This window comes from Anser anser (genome assembly GCF_964211835.1).
Source record: "Anser anser genome assembly, chromosome: 3".
Classification (NCBI taxonomy): domain Eukaryota; kingdom Metazoa; phylum Chordata; class Aves; order Anseriformes; family Anatidae; genus Anser; species Anser anser.
The window spans coordinates 77712413-77729363 of record NC_139722.1 but is presented as its reverse complement, the minus strand read 5'-3'; the positions used below and the strand labels follow the sequence as shown (position 1 = coordinate 77729363).

The 16951-nt window shown below is 37.4% G+C and overlaps 1 protein-coding gene across 1 annotated transcript in view; it reads left to right on the top strand.

Moving 5' to 3' along the window:
* Positions 1-121: 121 nt before the first annotated feature.
* WDR27 (WD repeat domain 27) overlaps positions 122-16951 on the top strand; it is a 133438-nt gene continuing 116608 nt past the window's right edge. Inside the window, exons 1-12 of the mRNA XM_083830480.1 lie at positions 122-1655; positions 2510-2651; positions 4771-4895; positions 5363-5476; positions 7428-7479; positions 8634-8707; positions 9608-9722; positions 11079-11211; positions 14180-14283; positions 14711-14778; positions 15724-15857; positions 16644-16720. Coding sequence (XP_083686606.1) covers positions 1476-1655; positions 2510-2651; positions 4771-4895; positions 5363-5476; positions 7428-7479; positions 8634-8707; positions 9608-9722; positions 11079-11211; positions 14180-14283; positions 14711-14778; positions 15724-15857; positions 16644-16720 — 1318 coding nt within the window. The 5' untranslated portion in view covers positions 122-1475. The remainder of the gene's footprint in view (positions 1656-2509; positions 2652-4770; positions 4896-5362; positions 5477-7427; positions 7480-8633; positions 8708-9607; positions 9723-11078; positions 11212-14179; positions 14284-14710; positions 14779-15723; positions 15858-16643; positions 16721-16951) is intronic.

Genomic DNA, 16951 nt, shown 5'->3' with positions numbered 1-16951 from the left:
CTGCGCCCGGCGGCGCCCAGCACTGGGCTTTTGTGTCATTTCTAGTTGGCTAGAGCTCCTGTGGCGGCACAAACTTCACCTTAAAGATCACAGGATGGGGAAAAAAAATGGAAAGAGGGAAAAAAAAAGGGATTTTGAGAGCCCACTGATTTCAACAGGCACCTTACCCTGGCTGAAATCTTTAAAGCTAAGCAAGACTGAAGGACTGGAATTGATAAAAAAATCTTCACGGAGAATGTTGTGTACTGGGTGATAAAAGAGAAGTTGTTTATGCATCTCAGGGATCCTGTATTCATAGAATGAGATAATACTCTGCCTTCAAACCCTAGCTCTCCAATTTCTTCAAACCCACATAACTTTTGTCCATGCCTGTCACAAACAGACGGGCTGCATGGACCTGTAAATGTGGATTCTGTTAAGGCTGAGCTTTCTTAAAATCAACGTCAGCCTTTTACCAACTGCTCAAAACACATTAAACTATTAAAGCTGCTAAATCTCATTATTTAAAGTTGTTCTTAAAATGATTGGATATTGAGGTTAGTCACAAAAGCACACAAAAACATGACGTGATGGGGAAGTGGTGTTTCCCTAAAATGCCCTAACATCGTAAGTCTATTTATTTATTTATTTATTTATTTATTTATTTGTTTATTTATTTATTTATTTATTTATTTTCATGTAGCTAGTAGTTCCGTGTGGAATAGGTGGATACCCAAGCTATGACAACCTGCTGGGGCCAGGGTCCTTTAGCATTGTGTTGCCTTGGAATGGGACATCACTAGGGGGTGCTTCGCCTGGGGATGCAGCGTGCTGTACGTTTCTCACTGCATCCGTCTTGATCAAACTGGATCATTACTGGATCGGGGTTCAGCTGTGGCAACGGAGTTGGTGTTCTAACTCCTGCTTGATCGGGTAAGAAGTTAGTTCAAGATCTCTGATGGTTTCTTGGATTTCTTCTCATTCCCTAATTTATATGAATTGTGGGTCGTTGGAAGTATTGTAGCTACAAACATTGAAAGATGAGAATGAGCTGTAGTGAAATGAATTGGCAAAAAGCACACTGAAATGCTCAGGAACAGTTGCAGACAAGTGCACAACGTGCTTCAGAACAAGTTCTGTACTCCTCAGCACCGTTTGCCTGCCTGAGCAGCACCTTTGTGCTCTATCAGCCTTTATTTGCCGATGACTAAACCGTCATGAGGCGTTTGTAACTGCATCACTCGTGCAGATTGTCAGAATAAAGTTCCTATCCAGTGTCCTCATACCTCCTTTCGAGCTATTTTAGGAAAGAAACACTGCGTGTCCCGTGCGGTGAACTGGGTCACCTCAGCACCCGATGCTCAGGGCGGGGGCGGTCGCGCTGCCGTGGTAACGGCCCGGCCGTTGGGGCGCTCCCCCGCGCCCGCGGGGCCGCCCTCGCTGTGAGGAGCCGGGGACGGGCCCCGGGAGGTGCCGCGTTGTGGGTCTGAGGCGGGATGGAAAGGGAAGGGGCGCGGTGTTCCGCTGGAGGGAGAGGCAAAGCCGGCGTCGTCTGCGAAAAACACGCGGTGAGATCCCGGCTGTCGGCCCGCTTCGTCCAGCCGGCGTGCAGCCACCCGTACTGCGCGTTCCCTCTGAATAAAAGGGAGCTGTGCGTCTGGAGTCCGGCTGGCCAGGTAAAACCACAGCGCCTCTCTTTGTAGGCTGTTGCTGTAGAGGAACGCTAACAGGGAAGGCAGGCACAAATAGTAACAGGGTCAGGTTTCACCTTTGTGCTTGGAAGATGCTAGCGTTGGCTGGGAGCTATGTCTGTCCGGTGTGAACAATGTAAGCGATCATGCTCAGCACCCACACAGCCACCCACTCGCTCCCTCCCAGCAGGGTGGGCGAGAGAATCCGCAGGGCAACAGTGAGAAAAACTCGTGGGTCGAGAGACACAGTTCAATGAGTAAAGGGAAGAGGTAGAATGATGTGATGAAAAACACAATCGCCCACCGCTTCCTACAAACAGACCAATTTCCAGCCACCCTCTGAGCAATCTCTACAGTAGAAGACAACCCCTAACACCATCTTCTCACACTCCAGTTCTTTTGCAGAGCCTGATGTCACTGGTATGGGATATCCCTTTGGCCAGCTTGAGTCACCTGTCTCAGCTGTGTCAGCTCCCAGCTTCTTGCCTGCCCACATACAACTTGCTGGACGCTGGGGGAACAGGCTGGCAAAATGAGAAAGCCTTGATGCTGTGCAAGCACTGTTCAGCAACAGTTAAAATGTTGTGTATTGTCGTCACTAGTTTGGTCACAAAATCCAGAATAGCACCATACAATCCGGTGTGAGGAATGTTTACTTGGTCCCAGCCAGACCCAGTGCAGCTATATTGTAATTTATTAAGTGATTTTGGAGCAATAAATAAAAATGAGTTTGGAACAATTTTGTTAATTGCTCAAATATTATCCGTTTATAATTTTGCACTGTTTGTAATTTTAATTTGAGGTGACTCATTTAACTCTTCTTTATGTGCGTTTGTCAGCCATTACGTTTGTTAGGACATCAGCACTCGGTTTCCGCGCTGTCATTTGGAAATAAAACCGAGCCACTTCTTGTCTGCTCTGCTTCCCGTGAGCGCGTGATCGTGTGGAATCTGGCTGAATCTGCGCGGAAAGAGCAAGAAGGTAGAGTATCAGCTACCTACTGGCCACAGGGGCAACGCGGCGCAGCCGGGAACTGGCCGTGGTCCTGGCCACGGAGCTGGGCACTGCTCAGCAGCTGGTGGGCTGCTGGGAGCCTGGTACTGCTGGGGAAAACCGAGCAAGCAGCAGCAACAACAGAGACCTTGGTGTACAGACCTGCCAGAAGAAACTCACAGAAGCACTGTGAAGACAGTTAGGCTTTACCACTATGCCATAAAAGGGACACTGACATTGTAAGCATGCCAGCACTGCATAACTAAGCATGCAGTGCCAAAATCACTAAATGCTAACTTTTCTGGAATATGTGCAGAACTAGTGTGCTCCATCCTGCTGTGTCTGGTCCTTCCTCTCCTGCCTCTGAAACACCGGTGTGTGTGTGTGTGTGTGTGTGTGTGTGAGCCATGCAAGTATCTGATTTGGGAGAGTGCGTGAGTGAAGGAGAGGTATGGTGAGAGGACACGAAAAAGGCAGATGTTCTAATATCCTGAAAACCAGTGAGTGCTGGAGCCTCAGCAGATGGAGTTTGATTCTAGGGAGCAGTGCTAACTCCTCTTTGAGCTTAAATTGACTGGGAAGTAGAGGAATAACGAAAGAGAATGAAAGAGAGCAAGACCCCGAAAGTCATGACTACAGTCCCAGTGATACTCTGTCCAAAAAATATTATTATAGTGTGAGAGTTGAGAATCATTATGGACCTCTTTTGGAGCCACTATTGTGAAAGAGTTATGTGGTGTTGTCCAGCACTACTAAAAATTTCATAGATTTGCCTATGATTTAATGTGTGAGAGTTGTGTCTTGTACACTGCTCCACACTGAACTGGCAATTCTACATATTATGAAAATAAATGTTGTAAAGAAATATTAACATTTTAAGTACTTCTGTAATATATGTCATCATTACATCTGAATCCATATAAGTGTAACACAGAGAATCAAAGAACAATTCAGGGAGTGGGCGTGAAACAGGTCTGAGAATATGGGGAAGACAAAAATAGAAGATAGGTATAGACAGTAAACGGAGACAGATAGATGGTATGGGTAGTTCTAATACAAAGACATTTGAGAGCCAGATTCACTGCTGCTCAGTTTCCTTCTTTCCCTCTTCTCTATCCACAGGCTCTTCAGCAGTCTTTCTCCCCCCAGACTGTACTCTCTGCAGTTTTGGCCTGCTTTTGCTTACCATATTTTTAACAAATGTATCAAGGTGGTTAAGGGATTCTTTGTGTGATCCATCTCTCCCTTCTGATAGACCTTGACACATTGATCTGCTCTAAAAGACTCCACAGCCTTTAGGGTAAAACCAAGAAATGGACCACCTATAGCTGTTGTGACTCTTCTAGTTAATTTTCTGCCTATGAAATCCTAAAATTTAATGAGATGTCCAAAGCCTCTCCACATTGTTAAAAGTAGCATCATAAAGTACAAATCTGTAGAAGCCTACCTGCTTGAACTGCTGAGATGGCCATAATGTGGTGTAGAGAGGGATGAAACATGAACCTGTTCTCAAAGCTAGTTTTATCATCAAACTCTGTAATGATTTTTAGTGATGTATCCCCTCCTTTAGCCCTTTCCCACAGAAGAATTAAAATCAAGAGAAGGAAAGTCCCCCTTGCTTAATGGCTGGGTGGCTGAAATACTCAACCGGAAGAAATATTTTTCAAACCTCTGTGCTACTGGGCTTGAATCAGGATTTCTTACCTCCAAAATGAACATGTCACCACTGGGTTCTCTGGGCACATCACCCTACTCCAAAAATCCCATTCCTGGTAGTTTTCAATGAAAATATAATTTGATTGGCACACTTACTATTAGTATTTCAGTGAGTACCAGATATTGTCTAGGCAACGAGGCAGATGGAGAAATCCTGGTGCATAGTTCTGTGCTTTGCTTTGCAATAGCCTAGGATTGGACTAGATGATCTTTAAAGGTCTCTTCCAAGCTGTTTTACGAGTCTCTGATTATTAAATTCTGTGTTATTCTGTACATCTTCCTGACAGATGCTGGCATAGGTGTGCGGTTAGGTAACTGTTATGCAATGTTTCTGAGAATCAAACTGTACTAGAGTTTTAGAATTTATTGAGTCTTAATAAAATTTCTACAGGGATAACACCTCAAGGAATTATTATTGGAACTCTTTTGGGAATAGTGCTTTATGTAAGGTTTAGTCCAGATGATCAACAAGTGGCAGTATGTGCTGAAAATCGGATCTACGTGTTAAGTGCAAAGGTGAGATACCATTCTTTGTAGCTATGTTGATATTGTCCCTTTAGCTTATTCTCTTTCAACTAAAATAATGATACAGTCGTGTCAGAATAATTAATCAAGTGCATTCATCTTCTCATATACATGAAAGTAAGTATTAACTAATACTTTATAATGCATTGTATACTGGATAAGAGACTAGAATAAAAAGTTGAAACAATATCTCAATAACTTAGAAGTAGAAAACATTCTGACAACATCTGAAAAATTACTCCTACGTCATTCATTTTGAAGAAGCAAATGTAGCATTTAGTGTTTTTGCCAGCAGAATGATATAAAGGGCTGCATTTGGCTTAAGAAAAATCTTATTGAATTTATATTTTGAACACAAATCTGATATTATTTTTAATAATAATTATTAAAAACTTGAACTAATTGTCAGTTTTTGTTTTAAATCTGGTTTGTTTTTGTTTTGGCTTAACTTATCACAGAATGAAGCTATACTAGCTGAGTTGAATGGTCACCTGGCTCCAGTTACTGCTGCTGAGTTTTGCACATGGCAGAGAAATGTGCTTATATCAGTATCTGAAGACAGAAGCTTTAAGGCAAGGAAATTGTAGAGCTGCACTTTAAAAGATATATAGTGAATTTTTGAAGTAAAGTTGACTTTTTTCTTTATAAATGTTTACTGCAAGTTAAGTAAAAATCATCTTTGACTTTATAGAGATCAGGACATTGTTCTGAAGAGTTGCTAGGGAAATTATAAAAATTATTTATTCTTTTTTTTTTTTTTAAAGAACAATACGCGTTTTATATATTCAAAACTTTCTACGATGAAGTGTTAACTTTGGTAATTTTTATTATCCAGCAAATGAACACAACATATTTTGATCTGTTTGGCAATAAGTGAAGTGTTTCAGTATACTGAACTGAATTAAAGCATTCCACTTTGAGTCTGCTGACAATGATTGGAATTTTCTGTTACAGGAATATTGTTTTGGTGTCTCACATGACATGGTTGGGTTATTACATGCTGCCAGGATTTTTTGCCACACAGCATTTTACATGATGGCACCATGGACTGCTGCTGTTGTATACACGATGACAGTTAAAGACATGTTAGGCAATAATGAGGAAAAAGGAGCCTGGGTGAACCTAGGTGTGTCTTTCACAAGATAGTAGGGTGGGTGTTTTGATTAGAAGCAGTTAGTCTTCTACTGATTGTCCTCTATATCCCTGTAAACATAGCCCAACATTTGATTCAACAAGCTAAAGTGAAAGCAAATGTTGCTATATCAAATATACATATATTTATTTTCAAATTTAATTTTTATGGAACTCTGTTCTGGAGAAAATGCTGGTTTGATTTTTGTCCTTGTCTTGGACAAAGGAAATGCAAAGATTGAATTAGAATTTTAGGAAATAATAATTCTGACTTTTTGATTGTTTCTTATTTAGTTTATGTTGACTGAATAAATTAAATAAAGGTGAAAATGACTAAAGAAATGCTCTTTATGCTCTTTCTTATGCATTTGATGAAGAGTTGATAGATTAAACAAAGTTCTAATGATGAGGTCTTTTCAGCTAGATAAAAATTGGGACTAAAATGACAATCAGATGAAAAAATCTTTCAAGTCTATCAAATAATTTAGTAAGACTGTCTTCCTACTTTATTTGCCCTGCCTTATTTTGCAGGTTAGGGGCAATTCTGTAAGGGCAGCAACACTGGAGTCTATGGTAGTTGGCTCCTGTGGTTACAGGACATAGGACATCCGAAACCTCATGCTGCCTTAGCCTTTTTACTAGGTTAAAGAAGTGAAATGGGTGAGAATCTCTTCAGATAAACTGAAAAACAAAATCTAGGAAGAAGCTTTTTAGGAGAATAATATTTACATTCATGAGCAAATGAAGCATGAACAAAGAGAAAAGCTTGGGAGGTATACAAAGGCACACAGCCATGTTTGGAGAGCAGGGGCTGTCTGGCTGCAATGCTTTTAATCCATGCTGTGATAGCTATCGTAAATGTAGTAGAAGAAATTTTGTTGAGGAAGGCTTGTAGAAGTAGCAGCATGAGAGGAAATTTTTGTTTTTATTTAGCTTTCTTAGTCAACTATTAAGCATTAGAATGCATCCCTTAGAAACAGTCACGTTAATAATGAAAGTTGATTTTTTTGTGGATCTATAGATCATAATAAGTAGCATTATTACTAATAATAATCTCTTATTCTAGGGCCCAATAGCAAAATTGTGAAATCATGCAAGCTTCCTGTGTGAAATCTAGTTCAAGTGTATGTCTTTACATTATTTTAGCTTAACTTTCAAGATCTCTTAACTCCTAATTGCTTGTGTATCCATACCAAGTGGGTTTCCTTATCAGTTAAACAAAGGTGAACATGGGGTGAAAAACAATAAAACAGCTGCTGAAAATAACCTTACTATATTGTATCAAGGGCTGCGTTTCCCCGTTTTCACCACTTGATGGCCTTTAAGTTTGTGTTTTCCTCAAAGATCTAAGTAGGTGCCTATCTTTATTTATTTATTTGTTTTTCCCCAAAGGTATGGGACTATTCTACTGGCCTGTTAATATATCAGTCAGGAGTATTAACAGGTAAATTTTATTTTTTATGTATCTTTTCATAATGTCTGTCCCTCACAATAAAATAAAATCATTATAGAAGTATTTAGTTGAGCTAGTCAAAATATTTCTAGTAAATCGTATGCTAGTAAATATATTGTCCTTTAAAGTCATTCCTTTTCAGGGTAGATAGTTTTAGTGTACTTTCATAAGCATTTCTGTTTGTACAGGGAGTGCATATACCTCTTGGCATTTACTGAGATACACAAATAGGAGCTCTTTTGTTTTGTAGATACAGCTCCACTCTCTATGGGCTTTCTTTTTTTCAAGTTTTGTATATGACATGAAAGGATATTATGTATAACATATGTAGATTTATTAACAGGGTCTCTAGCTGAAGGCATACATTGACTTTAAAAATGTAAGTTACTTTTGTGGAAAGATGAGAACAAAAGGAGAAAAGAGGAAGACAAACATCTCCAGTGCAGCAAGAACACACCTCGCCAATAAATGTCTCCTAAAGTAACACACAGTTTTCACTGGGACCTGCTTAAACTCTGTGCTGATTGTTCCTGCTTGTGGTGCAGCTAGTGCAGGTTGGAGCACACTCTGACTAGAGACAACAGGTGCATGGGTGTTAGTTTTTAGGCTTTGTTAATTATTATTCATCATCGTATCATTATTATTATTATATGCCCAAAAGTAAACTAAGAACTCTAACCACATGGTAGGAAAGGAGAGGAAGAAGGGAGACCACACCCATTGCCTATGGCAATTGCAACATTTGAAAAGCTTTTTTAACAGTAACATTAGGGTTTGCAGGTAAAAGGCCGTGAGAATAATTGTGTAGGAACAGCAACGGAAAACTACTACTACAGGAGCTCTGAAAACCATTGCCATAGCAGCTTGGGTGAAAGGATGTGGAAAACCACTGCCATGGTAGTGATTTACAAGGTTACCCAAAAGCACTGCCATGGCAACTTGGATGAAAGGCAGGCTGCAGACCTGCATGTGGAAAGCCCATTGCAATGCAAAAGCTAGGGCCCTTTGCAACCGTAAGGATTGCCGTAAGGGTGTTGTTGTTTTTCACCTGTCCTTATCAATAGGAGGCATTGGTTTTGAATTGTGTGTTTTAATAAAATATTTGATTTCTGTGTACCGTGGAAATAATTGCACCTCTTTTGAAGCAGCATTTCCTTTGCTAAGTCTGCTAATTGATGAAGAAAATAAACAGATCATCACTGGATGTGGTGACGGACAGGTAAGAATCAGACATAAAAATTAATCTCTGTATGATAAAACAATTGTCTATTATTAATTATGTATCAAAAATCTTCACAATTTGCATACAAATGTTGAGTTGTTACAATAATTATTTTTGTAAGCATAATTCAGTGCTTTGAGCATGCACCATGCAAGGTATATAATACCTCTATTATAAAATACAAACTTCTTCCTGAAAACCGGGAAAGGTTTAGAACTACAATCAGTAAGTACATAGCATGTGTACACTGAGAGTCTATAAGTACAGCCATTTTAAGAGAAAAAAGGTGAAAAACAGGATTCTCCTTTTTTGGCCAATGGTTGAAACCCATGACAATAAATCAGAGAGGCCATGATTTCAGCACGGTGGAATTCTAAGCAAAATGTGATAATGTGAATATGCATTTCAGCTTCTCTTTAATTTAATGTTAAGAATATATTTACATGAGACTTTCCTATAGCATTCAAAGACTGTTGTTGTTGTTTAAACACTTAAATATAGTGGTGCCTAAAAAGAGAGAGGTAATAATGAAATTTATTTCCATGGCTCAGTGAGCAATTGTGTGCACAATACCTTTGATTTTTAATAGTAGGAAATAATCTGTGAGAAGTGTTTTTCAAAGACTTAAACATGGGAATTAGACACACAGTTTAAATTGACAGTGGCTTCTTTTGCTGATACTGAAAATACCCATTGATGATCTTGGAATATAAATTCATATAAGTTAATTTCGGTCCAAGGTTAAATTCCAGATATAAAAAAATCATTAGTTACATCATATATAATGTATAAAAATATATTAATTACATTTTAATATTGGACCTGTACTTCTTATCCATATAAGCTTTATGTTTAGTATCAAAAAGTTACTGCAATTGCTTTTTCTTTTACTTGCAGCTCCGGATCTTCAGTTTAATCACTGATCATAATTACCGTTGTGTGGCACGTATTGACTTAAAGAAAGAGCAAGAGAAATTCTGTAATAAAATCTGGAAATCTGGCAAAGAATCAGGTAGCATACTGCTTCTAAAATGCTGATATATGTCAGTTGCTGTTGGTAACTGGGTGTGTGCCTTTGATACCATGAGAATTTACTATAAGTGATAGAGTTAATGAATCTCGGTGGCATGGAATTCTTACTGAAGCTGAGATATAGCTGGGGATTGGAATACTTGGGAAGAATTATGCATGTGTGTCTGTAATAACATTTTGGCCTTAATGTTATAAAAATTATTGCATGATGTGAAATACTGAGCTTTTATTATTATTATTAAAGTCATTGGCCAAGGCTTCAGTTCAAACTGCATCAGTTCCTAAAAAATTCATCCATTGTCTAAGTGAAGTACCATTTCTGTTATCTTTGAAGACTCTAGGAGTTATTTTATTTATTTGCATCCATACCAGAGCCTCCATGATATATTTAATTGGTGGTGTTTTTCTAGGGGTATAACACAGAGTATTTATAAGTCTTTTAATAATGTACCTCAGCAAGGATATTCTATATGCCTAAATGAAGCACTCAGACTACTTGCATACTAGCTAAAGTGAGTTGAAGTTCTCTTAAAGACAAACAAGAGGGAGCTTTCTTTGGGGAAGGGGAGATCTCATTTCCCTTGCTTGCTCTCTTTCTGGACCCATGACTGTTGTATATTTAGCTGCCCACTGGCCCATCTGCAATAGCACAGGCAGACATCTCAATCTAATGAGAAAGATTGGTACATGTCTTGTTATTATGTAAAATACATGCCTGTTGCTTTCATCTTTGGGTGTTTGAAACAGAGTGATGTTGTGTCTGTGCTTAGTTTTCAGTTCAGTGCTAGTAGTTCCTAGGTGTGAACTGGACAAGCATAATGGATTGGAGGCTCCTTTGGAAGATGAATTTTTCCATCTTGTTTCTGGATTATGTTGTAGCTTTAGTGCCAAGGGAATTTGACTGGACCTCATGATCTTCAAGGTCTTTTCCAACCTAAATGATTTTATGATTCTATAACTTAGTGCAAAGGGAACCTGCAGGCTAAATGGAAAAGCACCCAGCATATTTAGGGGCTGTTGGTATATGGCTTTCAGAGTCACTTTTTGATATGAATGCACCTAACTTCTGCAAATCCTTTTCAGTCCCTAAGTAAGCTTTTCAGAACTTATTACTAAATATTTGAAAGAAAATAGCACTAAAAATAACACAGTATTGAGGAGAGCTATTTCAAGAAGGCTGGCTCTTAGGATATCTCCATCTTTTGAAATGGAAATTGACTGTGGTCTTATTTCATGCTACTTTACTATTTTACTTCTAATTCTCTGTTAAATGCCATCTGTTTCCCTCATTTCATTGTTTTGTTGATAGCTGGTATTGTTGATTGGCTATCTTTAGGTGAAAGACAAAGTAATTCCAAGCTTTGCAAAACAGACAGCGTGAGACCAGAAGGGCCAGTGGAAACATCATTGTCTGTCCTCCTAATTGAACACTGTGACTATTCAGAATGTTTCTGTAACGAAGAAAACATGTAAGTCCATTAAAATATCACCAAGTATACAGCTGGAATCTATTCCTAGGAGTTCCTATTGGTTCTCAGAATATTTTCACTGCAATTTACTATTTCTTTTCTAATGCAACAGGTAAAACAGAGAATATATTCAGTGATCTGCAAGTTTTGGTGACCTACTCTTAGAGAGATAATATACAGAAAGTGATACAAAGTTAAAACAGGTTTCTAGCCTGAAAAATAATTTTATGAAAATGGCATTGGGAATATCCACTTTGGTATCTCTTGATACCAGCTGATCAGAAATAACTAGTTAAAAATACTTAATTAGAATTAATAAGCCAAATTTATTTTTAGCTTGCTGTCTTAAGGAAATAAGTCTCATGCAGTCACTTCACTGTGTGCCTGTGTCAGTTTTCCTTCCAAATGTAAATAAGTTTAAATTTCATAACCTGTTCTAGCCAAGCATTTGTCGGAGAGACAGACATTTCAAAACATGATTGTTTTACTCCTTCCTATGGAATTGGTTGGCCAGGTAAAGGATGTATATCTAAATTAATCCTTATATTGCAACTCTTTCCTGAAGAGAAGTTTAACCAAACTAACAGATATCCAGGAGTCTATTCCGGATACAGCCACAATAAATGTTTCATAGAACAATTTGTTTTTGTTATTTATACCTGGCACTTGGAGAAATTTCTGAGCCAAGTTGTGTTTCAGAAAATGTTTATTCCAGTCTTTGCTCTCAGGTGGGTTGTACAGGTATAGCTGATTAATCCTCTGGTTAGATTTATAAACATTTTTTTGATAAAGGGAGAAGAAGAATATCCATCAGTCCTGGATCATTTTGTTTGACTTTATGTCAAATTCAAGTAATTATTTACAAACAGTTATTTCCATGATGCCCGCATTTCCTACCTTAGAGAGGAAGGAAATGGTGAGTTTTAAGACATACATCTCAGACTTGCTTTAATGGGATATCAGACCTCTAAGACCAAGAGAGGGATTATTACAGTCAATTTGTTTTAATGCTTGTATAATACCACTCTCAAATCTTGACAGCTTTGCCTTCATGAAAACTATAGATTTGATCTGACATCTTTAAACAAGTCTAGTTTTCTAGCAATGAAGAATTCGCTATGTCCCTATGTAACTTGTCCCAGTAACTGACTCATTCCATTTTACTTCTCATCTGAATTACTTGTGATGTACAGTTATTGGCTTTTTGTATGTTTTTTATTCTGGTTACCCAGAGCCAGCTATTATCAAATTCCCTCTTTGCATAGCTACTTACAGCTCACTAACAAGTTATCTCTACACTTAATCCTGGATAAAATAGTTTGAGCCTTGTATAAGGCATATTTTCTGTACCTCATACCAATTTTTAACATTTTCTTTTGAACTTTTTCTGAAACTCAGTCTCACTTCTTCTTCAATGTCTTTTTTGGACATGGTTGCCTGAAATAAATTCACAGCAGTGGCTTAAGTAAAATAAGTCACTGAATAGAGATACTCCCATTAGCTCTCAATAGAGATAGCATCACTTTCCTCCACCCACCTGGTACTGCCTGATATTGTACACCTGGCATTGTAAAGACTACTTAGCCTTTTAGCTATGGCATCAAGAACATTTTTTCTGCTTCTAAACCACCACGATTTTTAAATTCTTACTATTAAAAGTTTCACAATATTTTGTTTTAAAAATTTGTGGTTAGAAGTAGTTTTCTGTTTGATTTTTAAATTATCGTGTGTTGGTTTTAGTAGAGGTTCAGATTTGTCTGAACAGTTGACCAGTCCTGGATTTTGCCACTTTTCCTGCCTGCAGAGAAATGCAAAAATGAAATGCTTCTGCAATACTGGTGTACAAAAATTTTATGGGTTTCATATTTCCCTAAGCTTTTTGAACTTGAATAATTTCATTGCAACAAATGGCATTTTATTACTGTAAAGTCAGTGCGAGATCAACTTCCTGTGTATATAACTTGATATCATTTTTCCTAATAACTTGATAATACCACTTCTCACTGTATAAACATTTCAAAGAATTCACAAATTAAATCAGTCTGTATTTGCAGTGTATGAAAGCAGTGCAAACCACAAATAAAACTATACAGAGCACAAAAAAACGTATTAAACCACTGTGGTGACTCTTTTCATGCCAAGCATCAAGTTTGTGTTTTTCTATATCCTCATTTCAACTTTTGTGGTCTGACTTTGCAAATCAAATAGATATGTGTACTCACTTCTATTTGCAAAAAATATTTAAATATTTATGACAGTTCTTATTTACTGTGGCATCAAAACATTTTTAGTTTTTGAGAATGGCAACATTTATTTGTTATAATCGTATTATGCTTGATAACATTTTACTTCCGTGAGGGTGTTGACTGAAACTGTAGCCAGTTGGTCTGCTCTGTGGTGTTGGCAAACACTGTATTTCATTACATAACTGCAATATTATGGCCACTAAGCATAGACTGATGCAGACAGTTGAAGCTTGCCTTTTTATTTTTTTTCCCCTAATTTTTGCTAGTTCTTCTCTTCTACTGTTGTAGTCTACCAAAATACCTGAAGTTTCACTGTTTTGTTTTTTTTTTCTGTGTTCATATTACAGATGGTAAAAGTAAGGATATATGTAGATTTACCTCTTCATTTGAATTTACTCTGTGTGCATACAGTGCTTTTACAGCATCTCCCGGCTCTTACAAACCACAGTAATTTTTGAAGTATATCCTATGCTGTTTTAGATTTGCCATGAGCAATTACATGACATCAAGAATTGTGTTCTCTTCCTAGTTTTCAAAACTTCACAAAGTTTGATTGAAGATTTTTACTTTATCCTACAGTTTAAAAAAAAATACTGTAGACTTAAAATCTTTATTGGGGTGATTTATTAATGTTGTCATACTGGAATTGGTAACGAGCATTACTATATCTTGTAATAAGAACAGCTTCTTCATCACACTCACTTTTTTTTTTTTTTTAATAGACCTTACACCTTGAATACTAGCTATTTTTGGATAGGAACCTCTACTGGATTGTTAATTATTAATTTGACAACCTTTGAATTGGAAGCTTTTTTATGTTACAAAGGTATGACCATAAAGTATCTGACTACAACATGATGGGATTGCTTTTCTTTGTCACTTGATATACAAGTATAACAATTATTTCTACTGTATTCTGCTATTTGGTAAACTGAAGTGTTTTTAAATATTTTAGTATTTTATTTTTGTATGTTTTTCTGTCATTGCTGACTTGTCTCAAAACATGTGTCAGTGCTAGATTTCTGTAGTGGCTAGCAATGATTTTTTATCAAATTTTACAACCTAACTACAAGACATTATTCTACTACTCTTTACAATGTGAAGCTTCTTCAATAAGCTAGAATGATATACAGTGAAAAGAGTGGGTTATGATGGTCTCAAGTTAGTGTAATTTTTTTCTGTTTTAATGATTTTTTTTTTTTCCATTTTCAATGTAAATACAATTCTATAGCACTATGTTCTTTTTGGTAAAGATTACAGTGGCCTAAGCATTCAGTTTGCTGCATCGTGTGCATTAACTAAGAAGACAGTTAATGGAAAGGTAAGTATACATTCAACATTGATTTAATGAATGTTTACATTTCCATTTTTTAATAAGCATTAATTCTGCATTTTGTTTACAGATTAATGTACACCTTCGAGGTTTTTTTTGGTGTGAATTACACAGTAGTTTCTCTGGAGGTGGTTGATTCTTTATGGAGCTTAGTACTTTTAATAGCTGGGTAGTTTTAAAGCTCTCACAATTTGGATACTATCTGAAGTGATTAATAAGAAAAAAGTGAATTGTTTTTTATAGTAGTTGGTGTGTACCTTGAATGCTGAGAATGACCACTGTGGGAGCAGAGGCACTTTCTTAGGGGAAAAAAGGGTATGCACGTTGTTACACCTTTTTCTCAAGCAAATACTGGGATGAACTACTTCTAAAGCCTTCCAAGAAATCTGCTAAAGCTATTTGGGTTGTGAGAAAAATTCTGTGGAAGATCACAAAAAGAGCTTTTAAGGAAACTAAAGGTGATGTTTCTATGCTCCATTTTTGATATTAGTTTTCCCATAGAAGTGAGCTGAGTCTAGGCCTTGCTTCATATTTGACGTAGCAGTATTTTCTTTTAAAAAAGGCTCTTTCACTTAAGTAATTCACTTGTGTTAATCAGTTCTCAGTGTGACTCTGAAACCAGTCTTTCCTACATGTGTGACCCTTTTCTCATGACTCTTACTGCAGAAATATCTGTATTGTAGAAGGTGTTGTAATTTCTGTGAGTGTTAGGTATGAAAGTCTGTTAGGGCACATATTTAAGCAGCATAAGCGTATTTTTGAAGGAAGGCATTAAGCACTTTTTACTGCTTGATACTTTGTGAGATGAAGTTGATGGATATTTTTGAGTAATTTCATAAATGACACAAAATAATTCTCCACTATAAATGACTTAGTGATAGAGCTTAAATTACAAAGTACATGGAGTGTTAGTTTGCAGTATAATTGCTGCAGGTTTTATGCTTGATCACCTCGATGTTTGAAGATGTGATTGCTGTGTTGGAGGTTAACCTTCCTGCATTGATGAGATCTCAGCAGAGTGGTATTTTCATAAGAGCAAGTGAGAAGAGTCTATCAGTCATTGCCCGGTACAGTATAACTTGAAGTGGTTTGTTTGTTTCTTTTTTTGTTTGTTTGCTTGCCGAGGGCGCACCCTGCTCCATCATCCAGATTATTAGAATAGACGTTGCATAGGATTGGACCCAGTACTGCCCCCCTGGAGTACTCCACTGGTTACTGGCCTCCAACTAGGCCTTGGGCCACTGATCACTGCCTGGCTGTTCAGTCAATTTTCAACCCCCTCACTGTCCTCATCCATCCCATATCTCATCAGCTTCTCTGTGAGAATCTTATGGGAGACAGCGTCAGAAGCCTTCTGAAGTCCATGTAGACTATATCCATTGCTTTCCCCTTGTCTACCAGGCCAGACATTTCATCCCAGCATTTTATTAAATTGGTCAAGCATCACTTCCTCTGGTGAATCCATGGTGACTACTCCTGATGACTATTGTCCTTCATGATCCTGGAAATGGTTTCCAGGAAAACACCGAAATCTTGAAGTCACTGAAAAATGTACAGTTTACAGCGAAGTGAAGATTTCAGTGCTTATAATAATATCACCACTTAGAATTCAAAGAAATGAGATTTTAACCTGTAAATGCACTGATCTGTGAATATAGCCTGGGCTGAGCCTTGCCTATGCTGCTGGTTATCTGAAATGATAAGTGATCTACTCTGTATGATTGGTAATTATGAAAAGCGAACTGGTATTACACACATACACACAGTTAACTAAAAAGTTTTGACACCTTTTCCTAATCCAATGCTTTTGTCCATTGCATTGATTGATTTGTGGTTTTGGCTTTATAACTTAGGTGTTCTTTGTTGCCAGAATCTCCATTGTGTAAAGGTTTAAATAAAAACAAAAAGGAATCTTCTAGGAAAACACTTGGTAAGTGTAAAAAAATTTTGATATTAATTAATAAAGTTATATCTTTAAAAACAATAACTGACTCCACTATCTGGTGCCTATTATAATGAGTATATTGATTTCTCTTATACTTGGCATTTTATTTTTATTTCATTAGAAAGAATTTTATTCTTCTGCTGATATTTCATATTCCACATATGTATTTGTAGTGAATGGTAATATATCATTTTTCTTCTTTTAAATATAATCCTC